The sequence below is a fragment of the Pelophylax lessonae genome (assembly GCF_965119305.1).
Source record: "Pelophylax lessonae genome assembly, chromosome: 6".
Taxonomy (NCBI): domain Eukaryota; kingdom Metazoa; phylum Chordata; class Amphibia; order Anura; family Ranidae; genus Pelophylax; species Pelophylax lessonae.
The window spans coordinates 231,536,903-231,562,387 of record NC_138773.1 but is presented as its reverse complement, the minus strand read 5'-3'; the positions used below and the strand labels follow the sequence as shown (position 1 = coordinate 231,562,387).

General features: G+C 40.6%; 1 protein-coding gene across 2 annotated transcripts in view; it reads right to left on the bottom strand.

Annotated features, from left to right (window-relative positions):
* Positions 1-9,102: 9,102 nt before the first annotated feature.
* The window catches only part of LSS (lanosterol synthase), a 119,103-nt gene continuing 102,720 nt past the window's right edge, over positions 9,103-25,485 (bottom strand). For both annotated transcript variants that reach the window (XM_082260376.1, XM_082260375.1), the window contains exons 19-22: positions 25,374-25,454; positions 24,155-24,319; positions 15,774-15,852; positions 9,103-9,367 (exon numbers count right to left, since the gene is read on the bottom strand). In XM_082260376.1, coding sequence (XP_082116502.1) covers positions 9,221-9,367; positions 15,774-15,852; positions 24,155-24,319; positions 25,374-25,454 — 472 coding nt within the window. In that variant the 3' untranslated portion in view covers positions 9,103-9,220. The remainder of the gene's footprint in view (positions 9,368-15,773; positions 15,853-24,154; positions 24,320-25,373; positions 25,455-25,485) is intronic.

The window sequence follows — 25,485 nt, the reverse complement described above, 5'->3', positions numbered from 1 at the left end:
CGTTATTCTCGGAGGACATCATATGACAACCTCCCAGGTGCACGCCTCCTGTGCACTCTAGTGGCTGCACTGCAGCTCGATCTGTCACCCCTGGATGACAAATCATGGTAGCGGGCCGACCCCGGTACCATGTAATTACTGTGACCAATCAGCCATCAAATGTCAAAAGGTACACAATGAAAGGCTTTCATTTATAGCTATATGTATGTACTATTGTGATCTCTGTGGTTGTTCACAGTGATTTTATGGTACAGACAGGGCCAATCACAACGCACCTGTACCATGTGATATCTGTGGTTAATCACAGCTATCACAATTGTACATAATGGCACATAAGTGGATGGCATTCATAAAAAATGATTGCTTATAACAGTGACCATCACTGTTAAAAGTAATGAGAGTTAAAAAAAAAAAAAAAAAATCCTCATAATTTCCTCAGAGTAGTACATTGTCACTATGGTAACACTGCACTGGTCTAGTCAAAGTATAAAAAACAAATAAAAATGTAAAAAAAAAAAAAAAATTGTTAAAACATTTTTAAAAAATATTAATTTCTTTTTTTACATACTGTCACCAGTAAGTATCACTGATCACCGCCACACCAGTCATATGATGACACTGTACTGCATTGGTCACAGTATGAAATAAATAATGTGGGAAAAAAAACAAAACAAATTTTATTTATTTTCTTAATTTTCCAAAAATTGTGACAAAAAGTTACATCATCAAAATAACTCCAGATGCCTCTTTCTAAGTTCCTTGGGGTGTCTAATTTCCAAAAATTGGTCATGTGTTGGTTATTTGTACTGTCCTGGCATTTTAGGGCCTCAAGAAATGTCAGTACATTAGGACTTTATTAATTTTCATATATTTATCCCAAAGTTTGTAGACTCGTAACTTTGTAACTTGTAACTTTCTTACAGGCTAAATAATATACACTGATTTGGGTTACTTTTACCAAAGAAATGTAGTTGAATAAATCTGGCCTAAATTTATGAAGAAAGATTATTTTATAACAGAAACAAACTTTTTCAAAATGTTTGGTGTTTTTTCGTTTATATAACGTAAAAAAAACTCATTGTGATAAATTACCACCAAATGAAAGCTCTATCTGTCTCAAAAAATTATAAACATTTAATTTGGGTACAATGTTGCATGACTGAGTAATTGGCATTCAAAGTGTGGGAGTGCTGAAATCTTAAAATTGGCCTGGGCAGGAAGGGGGTGAAAGTGTCTGGCATTGAAGTGGGTAAATAGCCTGTTGGTTGCCAGCAATAGCATCAAGTATTCACACATGCCCGTGCATCACTGCACAGATGCTAGTTCAGAATTGCCACTTTCCATGCATGACCTTCCAGACAATCTGATTCTATGCATGCATCCCAAGAGAAGTCCATTCTTTGTTATGTAATTATGTAACAATAACCAAGGAATGCTCAACTCAGGAAAGCATAATGTTGCAAGACAATTAGTGTATGATTGGCAAACAAAAATCATGTAAGGCATGGGTGTTCCAGCTGTTACAGAACTACAAGTTCCATGAAGCATTGAGGGAACCAATCTTTTCTACCCTGGGGCTCTGGTTGGTTGAGTAAATAAAATGACTGATTGAAACTTCCAGATCTATCCAGATATTTTTGCTACCAGTTAGTGTGCCCAACATAGAAATATGATCAAGAGAATTAGAGTCCTGGCATTTATAAGGACTGTGTCTTCAGCTTTTGTGTTTTCTATTGTCCTTGTAAGCCCACCTTAGCAATATTTTTATATAAAGTGTGCCCAACATAGAAATATGCTCAAGAGAATTAGAGTGCTGGCATTTATAAGGACTGTGTCTTCAGCTTTTGGGACTTCTATAGTCCTTGTAAGCCCACCTTAGCAATATTTTTATATATATATATATATATATATATATATATATATATATACATACAGTACAGACCAGTTTGGACACACCTTCTCATTCAAAGAGTTTTCTTTATTTTCATGACTATGAAAATTGTAGAGTCACACTTCAAAAGGTAGTCACCTGAAATGGTTTTCACTTCACAGGTGTGCCCTGTCAGGTTTAAAGAGGAAGTAAACCCTCCTCAGGAAGTTGTACCTATAGGTAAGCCTATGATAAGGCTTACCTATAGGTACTGTAAATATCTCCTAAACATGTACGGTTTAGGAGATATTTACCTTTAATGCAGCCAGTGACGTCACTGGCGCATGCGCTCTGAAGGAACGGCTGATCGTGCCGTTCCTTCAGAGCCCCGTGCCGTGACCGTCGGCTCCTGCGCGCGTGCGCAGGAGTGACGTCACCGCGGCTCCGGCCAATCCGATGGCCGGATGCCGTGATCCCGGAAGACGGGCGACTGAACATGTGGCTCGTCATACAGGTAAGAGAGCGGCACGGCGGGGGCTCGTTCTAAGGTAAGTATTTCATAATGAGCTAGTATGCGATGCATACTAGCTCATTATGTCTTTCTCTTGCAGGTTGTAAAAGAAAAATTTTTTTTTTAAACGAGTTTACAACCTCTTTAATAAGTGTGATTTCTTGCCTTATAAATGGGGTTGGGACCATCAGTTGTGTTGTGCAGAAGTCAGGTGGATACACAGCTGATAGTCCTACTGAATAGATTGTTAGAATTTGTATTATGGCAAGAAAAAAGCAGCTAAGTACAGGAAAACGAGTGGCCATCATTACTTTAAGAAATGAAGGTCAGTCAGTCTGAAAAATTGGGAAAACTTTGAAAGTGTCCCCAAGTGCAGTCACAAAAACCATCAAGCGCTACAAAGAAACTGGCTCACATGCGGACCGCCCCAGGAAAGGAAGAGCAAGAGTCACCTCTGCTGCGGAGGATAAGTTCATCCGAGTCACCAGCCTCAGAAATCGCAGGTTAACAGCAGCTCAGATTAGAGACCAGGTCAATGGCACACGGAGCTCTAGCAGCAGACATATCTCTAGAACAAGAGGAAACTGTGTGAATCAGGCCTTCATGGTAGAATATCTGCTAGGAAAACACTGCTAAAGAAAGGCAACAAGCAGAAGAGACTTGTTTGGGCTAAAGAACACAAGGAATGGACATTAGACCAGTGGAAATCTGTGCTTTGGTCTAACGAGTCCAAATTTGAGATCTTTGGTTCCAACCATCGTGTCTTTGTGCGACGCAGAAAAGGTGAACGGATGGACTCTAGATACCTGGTTCCCACCGTGAAGCATGGAGGAGGAGGTGTGATGGTGTGGGGGTGCTTTGCTGGTGACACTGTTGGGGATTTATTCAAAATTGAAGGCATACTGAACCAGCATGGCTACCACAGCATCTTGCAGCGGCATGCTATTCCATCCGGTTTGCGTTTAGTTGGACCATCATTTATTTTTCAACAGGACAATGACCCCAAACACACCTCCAGGCTGTGTAAGGGCTATTTGACCAAGAAGGAGAGTGATGGGGTGCTGCGCCAAGTGACCTGGCCTCCACAGTCACCGGACCTGAACCCAATCGAGATGGTTTGGGGTGAGCTGGACCGCAGAGTGAAGGCAAAAGGGCCAACAAGTGCTAAGCATCTCTGGGAACTCCTTCAAGACTTTTGGAAGACCATTTCAGGTGACTACCTCTTGAAGTGTGACTTTACAATTTTCATAGTCATGAAAATAAAGAAAACGCTTTGAATGAGAAGGTGTGTCCAAACTTTTGGTCTGTACTGTATATATATATATATATATATATATATATATATATATATTGTGACAGGAAGTCAGGTAAATCTGGGAATGTAGTCACTGAGAGGAGACACATTCCCACCTGCTTTGAAAGTTCACTGATACTATAGGGTGTTGGCTGCAGAGAGAGCCAGCAGGAAGTTGAAAACCATTCAGCTGTTCAGAATGAGGAGATCAAGGACTCTATAATTTGTCCAGAGAAAATCTATTGAGTGCTGCCTCCTGTCGCTGTGTGAGCTGGGAAGAGGAGGACAGACATACGTGTACCTCCCGACGCCGTGTGGGCATGGGAGAAGGACTGCTGCCGCCTGTCGCCGTGTGGGCTGGGAGAGGGGGACAGTCGGATGTGTGCCTCCCGACAAGCTGGTGAGCATGGGAGAAGACCCCCTACAGCGATGTGAAGCTAAGGAGGGTAACCACGAGTGAAAACGCACCCCCAAAGGGGTCATCCACGCCTACCACCGAGCTAATCCCTTACATATGGTGGAGGTATGCAGTGGGCATAAGCAGAGATCCCTGCAAGGAAGTGCATATGTTTGATGAACTTTATCTGGTGCATGAGATTGCACAATCTATGTGTGCAGGAGAGAAGATCCTGACAGAAAAAAAAAGTGTTTTAAAGAGACAGCGGTCTCAAAATTATTTGATGAACTTTGTTGTGTCTGGTGCAAGTGACTGCACAAACTGTGTGTGCAGGAAAAGAGATCTTGCAAGAGAGAGAGAAAAACTACATGTGTTAAAGAGACAGTGGTCTGAAAAATTTTTGCTGGACTGTGAAAAATTTGTTTGTGGAGTTATTGAAGATGGGGCGTTCAAAACGCCTGAAGAATGCAAAGATAGATGAAATGAGAGACCGGATTCTATGGATGGAGGGGATGTTGCCGTCTGAACCAGCCCCATCCATGCCTAAAGAGAGTCTACTAAAGAGGAAGGTTGTTGTCCCTAGCAACACTGATGAAACTGTTATGGAGACGCAGTGTGCTCAGATGAAAAGTAAACTCAAAATGGAGGAGATGTTGAAACATCTGATTATATCAAATGCAGCTCAACAGCAAGCAAATGCAGCTCAACAGCAGGCAAATGCGGATTTTCAGCAGAGCTTTGCAGCTCAACAAAAGGCTCATCAAGAGAGCATGGCAGGCTGGAAACAGAGACGCCAGCAGCCAATGGAGGCCATCGGTTTGGAGGAAACCGAGTATGTGTGCAGGGCTGAGTTGGATGCCTTGCAACGGAAAATGGAAGAAAAGGAACAAGCCTTGGAATTGCTTAAAATGGAGCATAGAAACTTGCAGGAAATGAATGAACTACTCAAGTCTCATGTGTTACAGTGGAAAGAATCCACTGCTCTTCTTTTGGTCGAGTTGCAAAAACGCAGAGAGACTATAATGGAGAAAGATACCATCCTCATGGAAAAGGAAAGTGAAATTCAGACTTTGCAGAAGCAAAGTATGGCTGATATGTTGGAGTTGCGTAATCAGCTGGAAAAAAGTCTTCAGTCTTTGGGAGCTACAAAAATAGACCTGCAGGAGTCGCAGGAACAGAATGTTGCTCTGAAAGCGACATTGTCTCTCAGCGACAAAGAGAAAAGTGAAAGAGAGGCTAAATTACTGAGTACTGTGTATGAGCTCACCACTTTGAGCAATGTGGTAGATGAATTACGTGCAGACTGTGAAAGTTGGAAAGGTGAAGCCCAACGTTTCCAGCAGCAGTTAAAGGAGAAAGAAGCCTGTGTGGCAGAATTACATTCTTATTCCCAGATGCTAGCCAATGAGGTGAAGGCTCTTATGCAGGGAAAAGGAGATTGTGAACATAAGAGGGAAAAAGTAGAGGCACAGCTTCTGGAATCGCAAGTCAAGGTGTCAGAAGGTGACCGATTGTGTGCTAAGCTGTCAGAGAAGGCAAACCGACTGCAGGTTGAGTTGGACAATGTTACAAATCAGCTTTCTCAAGCAGACAGCAAATCTAGAGAAATTGCGGAAGATTTTTCTATCTTGGAATCGCAGCTGCAAGACACGCAGGAACTCTTACAGGAAGAGAGGTGTCAAAGGCTGAGTTTTAGCACAAAGCTCAAACAAATGGAAGATGAGAAAAATGGCTTCCTGGAACAATTAAAAGAGGAGGCAGAAGCAAAGAAAAACCTATCAGAGCAAGTCGCAACATTGCAAGCTCAGATAGCGGTTATGAAAAAACGCATGGAAGAAAGCGTTGGTTCATTACAGTGTGTTGAAGATGTGAAAAAGAAGTTTGATCAGATGCTTGGTGAAGAGAAGAATGTGTCTGCAAAATATGCAGAAGAACGCGCACGTGCAGAAACGGAGGCGCGTGATAACGAGAGCAAAGCCCTGTTCTTGGCTCGCTCTTTGGAGGAAGCTCTAGAGTGTAAGGCTGAACTAGAAAGTGTTAAACAGCTGCGTACAGAAATGGAAGAATTGGTCAGCTCCAAGGATGATGTTGTGAAAAGCGTTCAGGAGCTAGAAAAGTCTAAGCGAGCCTTAGAACAGCAAGTAGAAGAGATGAAGATTCCGTTGCAGGAACTGGAAGAGGAATTCCAGGCAACAGAGGATCTGTCCCAAAGAGGGGATAGTGTGCCTGATGCAGTTTTTAAAAGGATCAGTGTTTTGGGGTCTGTCCTGAGTGAGCCTCAGAAATGTGACGACATGTGGCTTGAATCACCCCTTTGGAATAAACCGTTCCTTCAAAAACTTCAAGCATTGGAAAATGTATCATTAGAACTTCAGCAAACAAAGGAGCTGAGTAAGAAATGTGGTGATTTCTCAGTTCAGGCTGAAAACCTAGTGGGGAAAACTAAGGCTGTTGGTGAAAACGTGAAGCAAATGAATAAGTGCCTTTCAGGGAGTGTTTCCAAAATGGAACTGGTGAAAGACGGGTGGCAGAAGTTTGATCGTGATCTTGAGATGCATTCCATGTGGAATTCAGATAGAGAAAAAGAACTAGGTGACCTTGAGCGGTCAAATAGTTCAGCAGAAAGTGCATTGAAGAAACCTGTAAAAGAATGTGTTGCAGTTCCATGCTTCTTCACTGATGCAGAGAGGAGGTCTATAATGGATACCACCCAGATCGCTGGGTTCAACTGTGTTGTTGCCTTTAACCCCGATGTTGGTGGAAGGAAAGTTGATGATGTTCTGGTTGGCTACTTCTGTGAAGAGTTTGGCAAGAAATATAAACTGAATATCAAATCAAATAGTAGGCCTTTACTGCGACTCGCTCAGGAGGGCGAAAAGTTTAAGAAGTTGATGAGTGCAAATGCTTCAGATCTGCCTATGAATATGAAATGTTTGAATGATATTGATATCTCTGGGAAAAGGAACAGGGGTCACTTTGAAGAAATGTGTGACAGCCTGTTGTCTCAATTGGAAAATCCTCTGCACAGCATCTTAGAGCAAGCAAAGCTCAAGAAGGAAGATCATTCCCTTTTACAACAAAAAGTCAATGATTGTGTACAGATGTATGGAGAGGCAACTCAAGTCACAGAGGGATGTCAAGAGTCCCTACTTGGAACAAAGCTTAGTGAAGCAAAGGTTCTCAAAGTTTTGTGGAAAACATTTATGGATTGCAGAGAGAGGCGTCTTAAGAATGTTGAAGACATTAAGACTAGCCCAATTGAGTTGCCTATGGATCACGGTCCTCCATGGTGGATTGGACAGACGGTTATGAGGGACAAGCTGTCTGACATTTATGAGAAAGCTGTCAATGAAGATGACAGAAACGAGAAGGAGCAAAATGATGCCAAAAATGCAGTTGAAGAATGTGTATATGAGATGAGAGACAAACTGTGTGGCCTTTATGAGAAATCTGTCAATGAAGATGACAAAACAGTTTCATCCGGAAGCTTGAGGATAATAGGAGGCTTATCAGTGAGTCAGCAGTGCCTGACACATGCGTGCCTGGAAATATGTGTCCCAACCCTAGGGTTGAAACAAGAGGGGGGGGTATGTGACAGGAAGTCAGGTAAATCTGGGAATGTAGTCACTGAGAGGAGACACATTCCCACCTGCTTTGAAAGTTCACTGATACTATAGGGTGTTGGCTGCAGAGAGAGCCAGCAGGAAGTTGAAAACCATTCAGCTGTTCAGAATGAGGAGATCAAGGACTCTATAATTTGTCCAGAGAAAATCTATTGAGTGCTGCCTCCTGTCGCTGTGTGAGCTGGGAAGAGGAGGACAGACATACGTGTACCTCCCGACGCCGTGTGGGCATGGGAGAAGGACTGCTGCCGCCTGTCGCCGTGTGGGCTGGGAGAGGGGGACAGTCGGATGTGTGCCTCCCGACAAGCTGGTGAGCATGGGAGAAGACCCCCTACAGCGATGTGAAGCTAAGGAGGGTAACCACGAGTGAAGACGTCTCAAAGGTGAGAAGACAATGTGTTCAATGTGAAGAATCTGAAGAGTAAAGGATCCTGTTATAAATGAACATGTGCTGTGTGAAAGAAAACAAAGGGACATGTTCAATGGACAATGTTTGTGCTGTGTGAAAAGCAAACAAATGGACATTTGAGTGTCTGCTGTAGGATCAGCAGTGTCGGCCCAACAGTAGGTTGGAAAGACTTCTTAGGTAGGTTCCAGCTGTGAGAAGGTAGCCGCCCACAGAGGCAAGGATTTATTTTGTCTTTTATTTTATTTTGGATGTTTTGCTGCATACAGCCTGGTGAAGAAAACACCATTTAATAAACCACACTGTTTGTTTGCAAGCACTTGTCGGCTATCTCTCTGTGAAAACGCACCCCCAAAGGGGTCATCCACGCCTACCACCGAGCTAATCCCTTACAATATATATATATATATATATATGTGTAAAATTAAAATGAATGAGAAACACAATGTAACTATTATAAAAATCTTTATTTTGCAAAGATAAAAAGCAGTAGTGACAGGTTATCTTTTCTTCCACTATGCACTAATTACTTCAACAATTAAGTTACTACATAGCCACGGTTAGGTCACCTATGCTTTTGTGCAAAATATATCTTGGTTGCCGGAACTAAAATTATTATACAACATTCTGGTAATTTACTATTAGACGATAATTACAATCAGAAGGCGAACAATCACGTAGCTCATACAGTTTCATGTTATGTTGTTGTTTCTCAGTCTGGCTGCAGCAGCACACCATCACAGTGGAGCTTGCGATCTAAAAATTATCTACCCACGGTGTTATGTTATTAGTTGGTGTAGATAAAATTGGAATGTGTTTAGTGGCTTACCCACAAAATAAAAATTAAGGCATTTTTATATCAAATTTGTGCCCCAGAAACATAAAGAATACATTACTTTTCTTCCCTTTACATATGCACATGTGTGGTTTTTTTTCTGGAGCTCTCAGTTCAATATTTCACAAAGCGATATTAAGAAAAATATTGAAAAAATACTGTCAGGTTTTATTTTTAAAATTAACAACCAATTAACAAATTAACCATTTTAGTAGACTGAAGAACTTGGGAGGTAGACAGTTTTTGTAAGGGATAGTTGGTCCTGTTCCTGTATTCACTGAGGATCAGCCATATCTGGCCTTATGGATACCAGCCAGAGGGCTGTTTGGATGAAGACGAGAAAAACGCCCCAGCGTCCATATTGGGAAAACATTTCGATATGAGGTGTAACTGATAGCACAGCTCTTGTTAAACACACCTGATATATTCTCCTAGGCAGAAAAATATAAAAAGGAATATAAGTAATACAAATATTTATAGGTGAATTTCCACTATAACATTTATATGTAAAGCTGTCCTTTTACAAGGTAGATAGAATAGGCATAGGAGGAATGGCGGTGGGAGTAGTTTTAAGCTTAGTTAGATTTTGTATTGCCTTCCACTGTAAAAGGTTATGAAAGTAATCTATCCTTCAGAATATAAGCTCTAAAGATAACTTGTCTAGCAATGGTGGAGTGCAGTGTTGCCAACCACCCATGTTTTTAGGGGCAGCCCGTAAAAAACAGGCACTTTTTTCATGCCCGTAAGGTGAAAAGCCTGCCAGTAAAAAAAAAAAAAGCTGTCAGCCTGTGACGCTTTTAACTCGAGAGTCTCCGGTGATCTTTCTGACTGAGTGCTGATGATACTTGCACCCTCCCCCTTTCACAGCGCGCCTTTTTTTACTTCATCACAAGAGATGGCACGAGGGGGAGAAGTGGACACAGTCTGCCGTGAAGGACAGACTTTAGCCTAGCAGAAGGTAAGCTGGCTAAACTGAGCAAAATGTAGTCATGGCTTGTCTTAGTGGGCAGAAGGAGGAGGGAGAGGATGGGCTCTCTGTAGCAGGCTCCTGTCTGTTGGATCGTTTTATTTTTTGTTTTGTTTTTTTTTTTTTGTGAGAACTGCTCTGCTTCTGAAGGGAGGGTGTTTTCTGAGATCTAGCCCCAATCTCTATTACTCATCTCTAGAATTCCTACCCATTACCTGTTCACCAGTCCAGTACACAGGCACAGCCTCCTCTCCTGCATTACCACCTCATGTGTCTGTGGCACTACAAATCCAAGCATCCAATATGACAGATCAGGCTGATTTTCAGATGAAAAGTGCATGGTGTATAGTGTATGCTTGTAGTACAGTGTGTCTGTATACTGTATGATCATTATACATTTAATTATTTATTGTGCTTGCTGGTCTTAAGGTGTTTACTATTCATATATATATATATATATATCTGAGTAAGTAGTGAGCATATTTGGTGTGGACGCGCTCTGGGGTATTTTTATTTGTTTATAATGGAACAACAGAGTGGTGGAGTGATAAGGGAGGGAGATGGACAGAGAGACGGAAAAAATAAGGAGTGAGTAGGGGATGGAGGTATAGATTGGGTGACAGAGAGATGGATAGATGAAGGGATGGAGCAAAGCATGGAGGGATGGTGAGAGAGACAGAGAAATGAAGTGATGGAGCAAAGAATAGAGGGATGGGGTGATGGAGTTATGGAAATAAAAAGGGAGAGAATAATAGAGGGATACAAGTGGTGGTGGGTAGAAAAGGGGGATATATGGCACAAGGATTGTTGGATGGACAGTATGATGGAGAGATGGAGCAAGGGGCAGAGAAATGAAGCGAGGGGCGGATGGAGCAGGAGATAAAAGGATGGAGTTATGGAAAGATGAAAGAAGGAATAGAGGGAGGGATAGAGTAACAGAGGGATGAAAATGATGGAGGGTAAAGTGGTTGTAGGGACCTACACCAGAGGGATGGTTGGATGGACAGTTTAATGGAGGGATGAAGTGATGGAGACAGGAGGTGATGGAGGGATGGAGGCAGGAGGTGAAGAGATGGAGACAGGAGTGATGGAGTCAGTGATGGAGTCAGAAGGTGTTGAAGTGATGGAGACAGGAGGTGAAGGAAGAATGGAAACAGGAGGTGATGGAGGGATTGAGACAGGAGATGATGGAAGGATGGAGACAGGAGGTGAAGAAGGGATGGAGTGATGGAGCCAGCAGGTGATGGAGTGATGAAGACAGGAGGTTATGGAGGGATGGAGACAGGAGGTGATGGAGGGATGGCGTGATGAAGACATGAGGTGATAGAGGGATGATGTGATGGTGATGGAGGGATGGAGACAGGAGGTGAAGGAGTGATGGAGGCAAATGGTGATTGAGTGATTGAGACAGGAGGTGATGGAGGTATGGAATGATGGAGACAGGATGTGAAAGAAGGATGGAGACAGGAAGTGGAGGGATGGAGAAAGGAGGTGAAGGAGTGATAGAGATAGGAGGTGAAAGAGGGATGGAGACAGGAGGTGATGGAGTGATGGAGACAGGAGGAGAAGGAAGGATGCAGACAGGAGGGATGGAGACAGGAGGTGAATGAGGTATTGAGTGTATTGAGTGATGGAGACAGGAGGTTATGGAGTGATGGATACAGGAGGTGATGATGTGATGGAGACAGGAGGTGAACGAGGTATTGAGTGATGGAGACAGGAGATGATGGAGTGATGGATACAGGAGGTGATGAAGTGATGGAGACAGGAGGTGAAGGAGGGATAGAGTGATGGAGACAGGAGGTGATGGAGTGACGGAAACAGGGGGTGATGGAGGGATGGAGTCAGAAGGTGATGGGGTGATGGAGACAGGAGGTGAAGTAGGTATAAAGTGTTGGAGACTGGAGGTGATGGAGACAGGAGGTGATGGAGGGATGGAGTGATGGAGACAGGAGGTGATGAAGGGATAGAGTGATGGAGAAAGGAGGTGATTGATGGAGTGATGGAGACAGGAGGTGATGGTGTGATGGAGACAGAAATTCCTTAGAATTGGGGACATACATTTGGGTGATCCTGGTAGCTTCCAGGGATGCCTCCCTTTCTGTGATGACTATGGAGAAGAAATTAAGGGGACATCTCTCCAGTTGGACATAGGTAACAAAATCTGATGAGTTATAATAGCCCGCCTTTACTAAATCAAAAATAAGAAATATGTTTGTTTTACCTTAATATTTATCTTAAACCACATTGCTAATTGCATATTGTACTTGTTTGTAGATTAAGCACTGAAATTGGCCACCTTTAGTGATCCTGCCAGAAACACACTTCCTGTCCTGGGGTGAGAACGCTTATCATACTATATCTATGAAGAAGAAATGCTGTCACCCTGGAACAGAAAGTGTGTTAGGAGTAAAGAAAACGTCCCCTTCTCCTCTGGTATGTGATATGATAATGCATTTAACAAACTAAAGGGAGCAAGGAAGAGAAGTTCATTTTTAGGGTTAAATATATTTTAAGTGGGTTATGGCCGCCCCCCAAACACCTGTAGAATTTGGGTTACAATGTGCTGTGATAGAATATTATTACAGAAAATGAAATCATATTTTCTATGATGAGTAGGCATAGGCGTGCGCACGGGGTGTGCCGGGTGTGCCCAGGCACACCCTAATCACCCTCCCCTGTCCAGGGGCGGCAAGGTGTCCGCACACAGACACTGGTGTCCATCAGCGGTCCTTGCAGGTCCGTCGCACCACCACTGACTTTTTTCAGTCGAGTCTCACTGTCTCTGAGACTCCCTGAAATGTCAGTTACGGACATCCTTACACTGAAAAAAAATCCATTGGTTATAGCTGCTCCGCCTCTCTGCTGCCTCCTCAACCAATAGGAGCACAGTATACACGCCCCTTTCCCCAGCGCGCCTTGTTTGACATGAGAGCAGGAGATGCCGACCTGGAGAGGAGAGGAGAGGAGAGTACATAGCCTGCAGTGTGGGAGGGGCTGCAGCCTTTATAGAAGAAGGTGAGCTGGGGAAGATAAAACTAAATGTATTCTTGTCAGTGCTTCCCCTGCTGGGGAGGGGGGGGAGGAAGCTGTGTTTTCTCTTCCTATCTCTGAGTCTGTTGTTTTTTCTGTGCACTGCTTCTGGAGGGAGGATATGCTCTAACCTTCTCCCCCAATCTCTGCTACACCTCCCTAATCACTACCTGCCCACCTCCTCCTCTTCTGCATTACTACATTCAATGTCCGTGAGCTGCTGGAGCACTACAAGTACCAGCATGCCATGAAATTGGGGCAGCAGCAGTGTGTTCAACCAGGCAGGCTGATATTTAGATGGAAAGTGCTGGTGTGTGTACTGTGTGTGTATATACTGTGTGTGTGTGTGTATATACTGTGTGTGTGTATGTATATACTGTGTGTGTGTGTATATACTGTGTGTGTGTGTATATACTGTGTGTGTGTGTATATACTGTGTGTGTGTGTGTGTGTATATACTGTGTGTGTGTATGTATATACTGTGTGTGTGTGTGTATATACTGTGTGTGTGTATGTATATACTGTGTGTGTGTATACTGTGTGTGTGTGTATACTGTGTGTGTGTATACTGTGTGTGTGTATACTGTGTGTGTGTATATACTGTGTGTGTGTGTGTATATACTGTGTGTGTGTGTATATACTGTGTGTGTGTATGTATATACTGTGTGTGTGTATACTGTGTGTGTGTATATACTGTGTGTGTGTATACTGTGTGTGTGTATACTGTGTGTGTGTATATACTGTGTGTGTGTATGTATATACTGTGTGTGTGTATATACTGTGTGTGTGTATACTGTGTGTGTGTGTATATACTGTGTGTGTGTATACTGTGTGTGTGTATATACTGTGTGTGTGTATACTGTGTGTGTGTATGTATATACTGTGTGTGTGTATACTGTGTGTGTGTGTATATACTGTGTGTGTGTGTGTGTGTGTGTATATACTGTGTGTGTGTATGTATATACTGTGTGTGTGTGTGTATATACTGTGTGTGTGTATGTATATACTGTGTGTGTGTATACTGTGTGTGTGTGTATACTGTGTGTGTGTATACTGTGTGTGTGTATACTGTGTGTGTGTATATACTGTGTGTGTGTGTGTATATACTGTGTGTGTGTGTATATACTGTGTGTGTGTATGTATATACTGTGTGTGTGTATACTGTGTGTGTGTATATACTGTGTGTGTGTATACTGTGTGTGTGTATACTGTGTGTGTGTATATACTGTGTGTGTGTATGTATATACTGTGTGTGTGTATATACTGTGTGTGTGTATACTGTGTGTGTGTGTATATACTGTGTGTGTGTATACTGTGTGTGTGTATATACTGTGTGTGTGTATACTGTGTGTGTGTATGTATATACTGTGTGTGTGTATACTGTGTGTGTGTGTATATACTGTGTGTGTGTATACTGTGTGTGTGTATATACTGTGTGTGTGTATATACTGTGTGTGTGTATACTGTGTGTGTGTATATACTGTGTGTGTGTATACTGTGTGTGTGTATGTATATACTGTGTGTGTGTATATACTGTGTGTGTGTATACTGTGTGTGTGTATACTGTGTGTGTGTGTATACTGTGTGTGTGTGTATATACTGTGTGTGTGTATGTATATACTGTGTGTGTGTATATACTGTGTGTGTATATACTGTGTGTGTGTATACTGTGTGTGTGTATACTGTGTGTGTGTGTGTGTATGTACTGTGTGTGTATGTACTGTGTGTGTATGTACTGTGTGTGTGTACTGTGTGTGTATATACTGTGTGTGTGTATATACTGTGTGTGTGTATATACTGTGTGTGTGTGTGTGTGTGTATATACTGTGTGTGTATATACTGTGTGTGTGTGTATATACTGTGTGTGTGTGTATATACTGTGTGTGTGTGTGTGTATATACTGTGTGTGTGTATATACTGTGTGTGTGTATATACTGTGTATGTATATACTGTGTGTGTGTGTATATACTGTGTGTGTGTATATACTGTGTATGTATATACTGTGTGTGTGTATATACTGTGTATGTATATACTGTGTGTGTGTGTGTGTGTGTATACTGTGTGCATATACTGTGTGTGTATGTATATACTGTGTGTGTGTATACTGTGTGTGTGTGTGTATATACTGTGTGTATATATATATACTGTGTGTGTGTGTGTGTGTATATACTGTGTGTGTGTGTATATACTGTGTGTGTGTGTATATACTGTGTGCGTATGTATATACTGTGTGTATATACTGTGTGTGTGTATGTATATACTGTGTATGTATATACTGTGTGTGTGTGTATATACTGTGTGTGTATATACTGTGTTTGTGTGTATATAGTGTGTACTGTATATACTGTGTGTGTACTGTATACACTGTGTGTGTGTGTGTATACACTGTATGTGTACTGTATATACTGTGTGTGTATATGTATACACTGTGTGTGTGTATACACTGTATGTGTGTATAGTGTGTACTGTATATACTGTGTGTGTATAGTGTGTACTGTATATACTGTGTGTGTATACACTGTGTGTGTATAGTGTGTATTGTATATACTGTGTGTGTGTACTTTATATACTGTGTGTGTATACTGTGTGTGTATTGTATATACTGTGTGAGTGTGTGTATATACTGTGTGTATAGTGTGTGTATATACTGTGTGTGTGTGTGTGTGTGTGTGTATATATATACTGTGTGTGTATAGTGTGTGTATACACTGTGCGTGTTTGAGCTTTGGTTTGAGGTGCACACCCTAATGCCATAGGCTGCGCACGCCTATGTGAGTAGGCCTTAATGACTCATCATGATATGTATTCTACTTAGTTGTAGTCATGTGCATTAATACCTGAGGCCAGTCTCCATTACTGTGTTGCTTTTCCAGGAGCAGTTTAATGCCTCTCTCCAAAACACTGACATCTGGAAACCTGTATGATAATACAGGAATATGACCATTATTGTAGCAATTGCGATCAAGATAAAAAGTGAAAATGACCAAAATGCAATTTAACAAATTTTTCATGAACAAATATAGATTTAGATAAAGGCTAACAGTAATGAAAAATAAAATACCCCAAAAAAAACATAGAAAGAGGAAAGTTGCCATTGATAATCATTCTTATTAAAAAGGTACTGTTAGAGGATAACCATGGGAAAGCCAGGTAACTACACCACTGTATCTGTAGAGGGAACCTTGGTTGTCACCTAGGCTGGACTTTAAACTCATCTTCCTCTCTTCGTCCCTATTACATGGGTTTGGGAAAGTGAGTTTAGGCTAGGTTTATGCCTATGCGCATGCTTTTCATGTGTTTTTGTTGCATTTTTGCAGAACATTTTTTGCACATTTTCATGCTCTATGTGTTTTTTTATATGGAGTTAACAAGAGGGGTTGTGGGAGTTGGATAGGTTTGAAAAAGTGTTTCTATCTTTGTAGAACAATGTAAAATAGTTATAAAACAATGAATTGGAACCAAGGTCTAAAAATACCCCTGAAGAAGAGTATAATTGAAACGCGTAGGGTCTTCAAGACCACATTACAGGTTCCTCCATGTCGAAATAATCTTTGGATCTACCAATATAAAGAGTCGCTCAATTTTTAACGTTGTCTTTCAAAATTGTGCAATTGTGTAATATTTTTGGCCCTTTTGCCAATTAATGTATATATATATTTTTTATTGTGTTTATAACAAATAAACCTTTTTCTTTGGTTATACCCACCTGTGTCGTTACCCGTCATAGTCCCAATCTGGGGGATATTATCCATATTTATGCTTTATACTAGCTAAAGGGATGAGGGTTTAAAACGACCCAGCACTTTTTCAAACCTATCCAACTCCCACAACCCCTCTTGTTATCTATATAACCGGGTGGAAGACACCCAAACCCCCCTTTTCCTTTTTCATTGTGGTTGTTGGCGCAAATAAGTAATTAATCTACAACATACAAAGAAGTATATATTTGGAACAATGATGAGATACAGAGGTAAGGGCTGGGAGACCTTTGTCTCCCAGGCTTACCTTGATTTCTCAAACAAAGAGAAAAAAGATTCAGAAATTAACACAATATTTTTCAATCTTAGAAAGCTATTGGAGAGAAAGTCATCATATTATTGGCATACACATTCATTTGAGCAATATAATCTCAATAATGTAGCACCATTTGGACTAAGAGTACAGATTTTCCCCACCCTGGAAAACCCAGACTCTTCTTTCAAAAAAGAATGGGAAACAATCCTGTTAAGATGCTCTCAGGATATGATGGCACTTCTGACAGTCCAATATAAAAAGAAAATGAAAGAGATTGAGAAGGAATTAGAGACCGTATATGAACAACTCTCAAAACTAAAGACCCACCCTGCATTTTCAAGACTTGAAAAAGAACTTGATGAACATCTAGATAAATACAATAAAGATATTATTATCAAAAAAGACAAAAAATTACATAGAGATATAAAGGCCTTTAATGATGAAAGAGCATATACATGGAACACAATAAGAAATCCAATCAAAAAACAATTTCAAAGAAATAGAGGTCCCCAAAAACAGGAAGACTACTCTTCTCTATCTGATGCATCTTCAACTTCTTCTCTCTATAACAGGTCTGATCTTCCCACACGCATAAAGCATGGAAACAAAAAGAAACGCAGCTCTCAGGAAGAGGGCTCACACGAAAACCAATATAAAAAACGAATCACTGAAAAAGCAACACATGCACCTCCATCTTCAAAAACTTCACTGGTGACAGGTAATACTACGGGTGGTTTGGCCTCCTCCTCACTATCTCTTCCACCTCCGTCTCGAAGTGACACCCCTATTTCTCACAATTCCAACACGCCTTCCATTCATGAAGGCAACACGTCTGAATCTATGTCTACTTCCTTTCCGGGTTTTTCCCGCTCTCTTGTGGACCCTCTGCCACCCAGCTAACACAAGTTGTCGATGATAAAAAAGATATGAGCTCTAATTTAAATGTTGTAAACTTGTCGAGTTACCCTTTGAATGATATAGAGAGGCGCGTTTTGATGCGAGGATTAAGTTTCTGTCCAAATGAAGATATAGATAATTTCGAGGTCATCAAGGACCTTCAACTTTTTGCCAGAAAATTAATTTTAAAACAAATGTACAGTAAAAAAAGTTCAGAGCCAAACACCCAGCTAGATAAAAAAGAAGAAGAGGCAGTAAATACTCTAGTGAGCCTCCTCGATGAAAACGATCCCCCTGACCTTATTGATCAAGTGAATTTAGAAGTCCTTCTAGTGGGTGAGGACACACAAAATAGAGATCCCTCGACATCGATAGCCACCGATAAAAATAAAAAGAAATCAGATTTCTTTCCGGCACTAAATACCAATCCTAATGTGCAAGCTTTTGTCAATTTCACCACTAATGAAATAAAAAAGATTAAACCAAAAAAATCTACGGGCAATCTATCACGAGAAGAACAAAAAGCACTACGGGACTTATCAGATAATACCGACCTTGTCATAAAACAATCAGACAAAGGCGGTAATATTGTCGTACTGGACAAGGAGATCTATGTCAGTATGTGCATGAGAATTCTAAATAATACAGAATGGTATAAACCAATTACAGCATCAAAAATTAAAAATTTCTACACAGAATTCTACCACCTAGTGGATACTGCCCGAACCAAGAATGTCCTGAACAAAAACGATTGGGAATTCGTGCGCACTAAAATACCACGCACTCCCACGTTTTATGCTCTTCCGAAATTGCATAAAAGTCTATCGCAACCAACAGGACGCCCAATAATATCAGGGAATGGCTCACTAACCGAAAATCTCAGCCAATTTATAGACAATTTTTTACGCCCATATGTTATAGGTCTACCGAGTTATATAAAAGATACTATTCATCTGCTTCAAAATGTAGAGGGAATACAAGTTCCCCTACAAACATATCTGGTGGCTATCGATGTCGAGGCCCTATACAGTTCCATCCCCCACGACAAAGGTTTGGCCTGTATCCAACACATATTGTCACAAAATTGTCGATATGATTGGCCTCTAAACAATTTTCTTTTGGATTCTCTCAATTTTATTTTACATCACAACTTTTTCACCTTCAATGGTTCCCACTACCTCCAGGTACAGGGCGTTGCGATGGGGACAGGTTGTGCCCCATCGTACGCAAACCTGTACCTGGGGGAGTGGGAACGCTCCCTACATATGGGGGATTTTGGAAGTGATGGTATGGAACATGCCATAATATGGCTAAGATATATCGATGACGTCCTAATGATCTGGGACGGTAATCTGACTGAACTAGATCAGTTCCTTAAAAAACTGAACAACAATACATTCAACCTAAAATTTACTGCAAATTGGGATCCGGAGATGATTACCTTCTTAGACATTCAACTAATCAAGGACTCAGAGGGCTTTATAAGAAGTAATCTATATAGAAAGCCAACGGCAGGGAACTGCATATTACACGCCAGCAGTTTCCACCCAAAACCACTTATAAATTCCATACCGTTTAGTCAATATTTAAGAATCAGGAGAAATTGCTCACGTGAACAGGACTACAAAAAAGAAGCTGATAATCTGAGAAAAAGCCTATCAGATCGAGGATATTCTAAATCCTGTTTAAAAAAAGCCTTTCATAAAGCCAACGAAAAAAATAGGCAGGAACTCCTTTTCAAAACACGGACAAAGAAAGAGATAGATGACACTCCTCGCATCATTACGCGCTTCTCTAATCAGCAAAGAGATATCCAACGTATCATAGAAAAATATTGGCACCTCCTCAAAATGGATCCAAACATCAAACAATTTGTCTCTGAAAAACCACATTTTACCTTTAAACGTGCAACATCGTTAAAAGACAAGCTTGTTGCTAGCGAATTTAAAACTGGACCCTCAAAGGATCCATGTAAATATCATGGTACCTTTAAATGTGGGGGTTGCCAATACTGTCAATTCATGAATGTAAGGAAGGGCATTAAATTGCCAAATGGAGAGTTGTACCGTCCACACCACTTTGCAAACTGTAAGACCCAAGGGGTAGTGTATATGCTTAAATGTGAATGCCCCTCTTTCTACATAGGAAAAACTAAGTTAGAATTTTGGCAGAGAGCATACAAACATATCCATTCAATGAAAACTAAAAATCCAGATCTGCCCCTAGGCAGACATGTCATCCAGATGCATGATGGGAGATTCCCCAAAATCTCCTTCATCATCTTAGATAGGGTCCATATAGGTATTCGAGGTGGAGACTGGAACAAAATTCTCCTTCAAAAAGAACAAAAATGGATCTTCAGACTTCAAGCCACTACACCTCCAGGCTTGAATGAGATGATCTCATACAAGCCCTTCCTGGAGGGATTCGTATCGGGAAAATCTGAGTGGAAAATGACTTAAAACAAAAAATCCTATATTAGGTCCCATGGTCCATGTCCCTCTATTCCCTTCCCTTCTCTTTAAAAACGATGAAGAGAAGGAAAGGGAAGGGAAAGTAAAGAGAAACAAAAAATCCTTTTTCCCCTCCCCCCCCCCCCTTCCTTTTTTTTTTTTTTTTTTTTTTTCTCTTGTATCTCTGCCTGTGTTATGCCTAAAGATCTAGGTGATGATGTCACGCTTTAAACATTTGATGCCATGGGCTATATCTACTCAAAAAGTTCCCTGGGAATTTATGTAGTGACTGGGGAACAATATGACCACATATCCTATACTTTCATTTCATTTTATTTATTTTTAAACTTAGCAGGCATATCTGTTTCAAGAAAGTGACAACAAAGATATCATTCGTGACATCATGACCCAAGATACGATAGGCAAAATAAAATCAGAAGTGCAATACTGTATTATAGAATAATTTTTTGTATTTAGTGATATATTATTAGCATTAATATCCATGAATGTATATTATCTCCATCAATGTATGTAAATGTATAATAATAACAAAGAAATCCTGTCAATATACCTGCATGATGTGGAAATACATCCCTTTTGTTATACATATTTAACAATAATGTAAATACCAACAAACTTCAAAACGATAGTTAGATACATTGTATGGTTTAGATAATACATTATGTCCAATGTATGTTGTTATTTACATCTTCCTTTCTCTCCTTTTGCTTTCTTTAAATCCATGATTTGTCATACAGATCGTAGGCCTCCCCAGGGGCATTCTGGGACTTGTATGCGGAAAGATCGGGTAAGCCACACAACGTGTGACATCACATCCGCCCTTGGAGGAAGCGGAGATGGGACGGTTCCAAAGTGGGCGGTCCGCATAGTCGCTGCCCGGCGCGCGTAAGCCATCCGATCTCTGGCAATCCATGCCTTAGAGATGGATGGCTTTGCGGGTCAGGATGGTCAAAACTGACCGCCCTGTTTCCCCCTCTCGTGCGTCGGTGGGGGAGCGATGCGGATCGCGATCCCGGGTTTGTTGACGGCGGGGTTGCCGTGGTGACGGTCAGATTCCATCCTGACGTATCATGACGGCTGGCCCCGATTGGCTGGCATCCCGTGGGACCCCCCTCCGCACCGCCCCCTCAGGGGGCCCTCCCACCATATACACCTGTTTTAGATCAGTCAATCCAGTCTCACAAATTCAGACATAAAAAGCCATTCCTCCCACAACCATTTAGGCATTTCTTCACTCACAGGAGGAGAGGGACACACACTCTGCAATCGGCCTGATATTTCCCAGGAGGTAATCTTTGAAATATAAAAACTTCTGAAGATACTTATAGACAGATGCATTTTCTGGTCTGACTTTCTTCTTTAGAAGTACAGACTATAATCATACACCAAATTTGTTGTATGAATAAATACATACTTACCTACTGACACATAACTTTACATTTGAAATAGATGTCTCCTCTGTCTCTTTGGAAATTATATGGCCATTGAAAATACCTGGCAAGTGTGATTATTTGACCTGTCGTACCCTCCAAAGCCTCCTTCCTTTCTTGACAACATACCTGTATAAGGTAGGCATCCCTTTGAGAGCACGAATGTATTTTGCAAAGGGAACAATTTATATCCTGCAAGATGATATCTATCTGGTTTTATTTTTTAACCCACATTTCTATTATAATACTTAAATGATTACTCAAGATCTAGGAATATGTAAACCTAAAATCCTACAAACCTGATTTAAATTTTAAATAGGTTAAGAGATACATCTCTTTATACTGTTATTTTCTAACTAAGAAAGTATGTTACCAACAAATAAGAATACAACATTTATATTTTCTAACTTAATTTTTTAGAATGGCGGACTGAATAAGCTGGTGTTCTTTTTTGGGTAAGGACCCCTTGTAGTGACTTAGTGCTTCCGTCCCACGTCTCTGTCCCTATCTCGGCTTCCTATCCAGTACTGACTCACCCATCTCTCTCTTCCCTTTGTTGGATTGAGTAGGAATGGTTTGAATTCTCAGTACAAACCCACGTATACATCTCCCGGCATGTGATTCTGGGGAAGGCTAAAACGATCAAGTTTTTAAATACGACTCTTTACAGATCGAATGACCAAAAAAAGACATGGTATGTATATGATGAGATATGGTGAATAATATACAACTAAAAACAAATGATACATAACTAGAAGTTGTACTATGATATAAAATTAACAATTTTGTTTCTATCTTTGTAGAACAATGTAAAATAGTTATAAAACAATCAATTGGAACCAAGGTCTAAAAATACCCCTGAAGAAGAGTATAATTGAAACGCGTAGGGTCTTCAAGACCACATTACAGGTTCCTCCATGTCGAAATAATCTTTGGATCTACCAATATAAAGAGTCGCTCAATTTTTAACGTTGTCTTTCAAAATTGTGCAATTGTGTAATATTTTTGGCCCTTTTGCCAATTAATGTATATATATATTTTTTATTGTGTTTATAACAAATAAACCTTTTTCTTTGGTTATACCCACCTGTGTCGTTACCCGTCATAGTCCCAATCTGGGGGATATTATCCATATTTATGCTTTATATGGAGTAAGAGACTGGTTGTTAAACACAAAAATCTTATATAAAACGCATGTACATGCGTTTTTCATGCACTTTGATTAAAGTTCATGGACCTAAAAATTCACCTTCCTGTATGAAAAAAGTCCTTGCACCTCTTCCAAAAATGCACTGCAGGAAACTGCATGAATGTAAACATCACCCTTAGGAAACCATGTTAAATTGACCGTCGTGAGTTTCTCTGCTTTTGAAAATGTGCTAAAAAATGCACAGGTGTGAACCTAGCCCTACAGAAGGAAGATAATGTTGTTTTCTTTAAGCTCTTAGGAAATGACAATGACACTGCATTTCAGGCAAGTTCAATTGTTATTTTCTGCATTTGCTGAAAATGAATGCAGCCACTACATCTAGGGAAATCGGTAAGCTGCAATATACTGCAATTTTAGTTCTTGGGTTTAAATATTCTTTAAAAAAGAATTCCAGGTATAGATATTGCTACATACTGTAGCACATTGCTCCACCTTGGACCAATGTGACTATGCACATACCATACCTGTGAGTTACCTCTAAAAGCTGGAAATCACTATAGTAGACACCCCTTCTACAGTGATCTCCACTAGCTTCTGGGTCATCTGCCGAGTGTCTGCCCTGCTGCATTGTAAACACAGGAAGTCAGCCACTCTGCACGGGCACCATTTCTAGATCGCTTTGCATTCTTAGTAATTGCAGAACGTACAAGATGGAGAGGAGGGGCAATGATGTAACACTCTCCACTGCATCCAACTGGAGAATGCTTTGCATTCATTCAGAAAATGCAAAGCATTCTCTGACTGGTGCTTCTGCCAAGCAGCTGACCTCCTGTGTTCACAATGCAGCAGGGAAGCCACTTGGCACAAGACCCGGAAGTTAGCAGAGATCACTGCAATAGGGGTGCCTACTACAGTGAATACTAGCTTCTAGAGATATCCCACAGGTATGGTGTATGCATCGTTACATGGGTCCAAGCTGGACAAGTGTACTATGTAAAAAAATCCATATCTGAAAATCTTCTTTAAATAAGGAAGACAAATGTGCTGTTTTTTTTTTCTTTCATTACTGCTTACTCAGCAATGGCAGTGTGAGTTTAAAAAGTAAAAGTGACTTTTTTAAAAAGAAAAAAAAAAGTGACTTTTTTCTATTCTGTGTGACTTTGCTTCAAAAGTGGCAGACACACTTCAATAACCTCAAAACCTGAGCAAAACTCCATACCAGGAACATTGTAAACATCTTTGCATAAACTTACCTTACAGCCATTAGTCCCATCAGAGCCCAGCATGTATTGTGTATTTGAGAGTCTGCACTCTGAACGTATCTCCTCTCCTCGCAGGACTCAAAATCTTCTCCCCAGCCTCCATCCTTCATTTGATGTGACAGCAGAAAATCACACGCCTTTTTGATCTCTGGGCACCTGAACAGGTACAGAGAAACAAGGTGATATGATAGAGAATGAGGTTAAATGTCCTTGCTAACTGGTGGGAATGCCCAAAAATTAGTAAGTATTGGAAGGAAATCCTAGGCCTAATTAAAAACATAGCGAAAATAGAAATCCTGGAAGAACCCTGGTATTGCTTATTCCATGGCATAAAAAATTCAATAAGGCAATATAAAACGACACTGATACCCCATTTGATGAATGCCGAAAAATTATTAATACCATTATTTTGCCAGAAAGAAGAAGCACCAACTATAGGAGATTGGGTACAGAGAGTAGAGAGAATAAGAACGCTGGAATACCTAAGGGAATGGGAGGAAGATGAGACAGAGGGATGGGGTGATATATGGGAAGATTGGAAGGAGTTTAAAAAAACAAGAGAATATACTAAATGGAGTGGAGAATAAGAGAAGGAAAAATAGTATGAAAGGGAGGGAGGGAGGGAGGGGAAATAGAAGGAAACCAAGGGAAGGGATGTGATATATAAATGGAAAAATTGATGTGTTTTTCATTGCATGTAATATATGTGTACTGTCTCTCTTTTAAAAAATAATAAATAAATTAAAAAAAAAAAAAAAATGTCCTTGCTAACTTGCACTTAAACCAACTCTACAATAGGCAAAACAAAGAAAATCCCACACCTCTTTTATACAGGCCCTTGGCTGTGATTGGCAAAACTATTTACACATTTTAACACGAGTGTAACTATCTTCTAACTGAAAAGAGTAATTATGCATAAACTGCACATAATTATTTATTTGTAAATCTTTCATTTTCCATTGTTGCACATTCCCTTGTATTCCATTCATAATCTAGTTTATTTTTTACAGATATTTATAAAACACCAACACAAAGAACCTACAATCTAAAGTCCCTACCTTTCATGTATAGTGAACATACACGCACTCACATACTAGGACCAGTTTTGACAGGAGCCAGTTAACCTGCCAATGTGTCCATACAGTTTTGAATAAAAGCATGATGGAAAAAAGATCTGGCTTGCTGTCTTTGATGTCCAATCTGTACTTACTCATCAGAGAATTTATATCCCATGCAAGCAAAGGCCTCCAGTCCAAACCAAATGCCGTATGTAAAGCAAACACCCCATGACCTGCAAAACAAAGACAGTATAAAGCCATGTT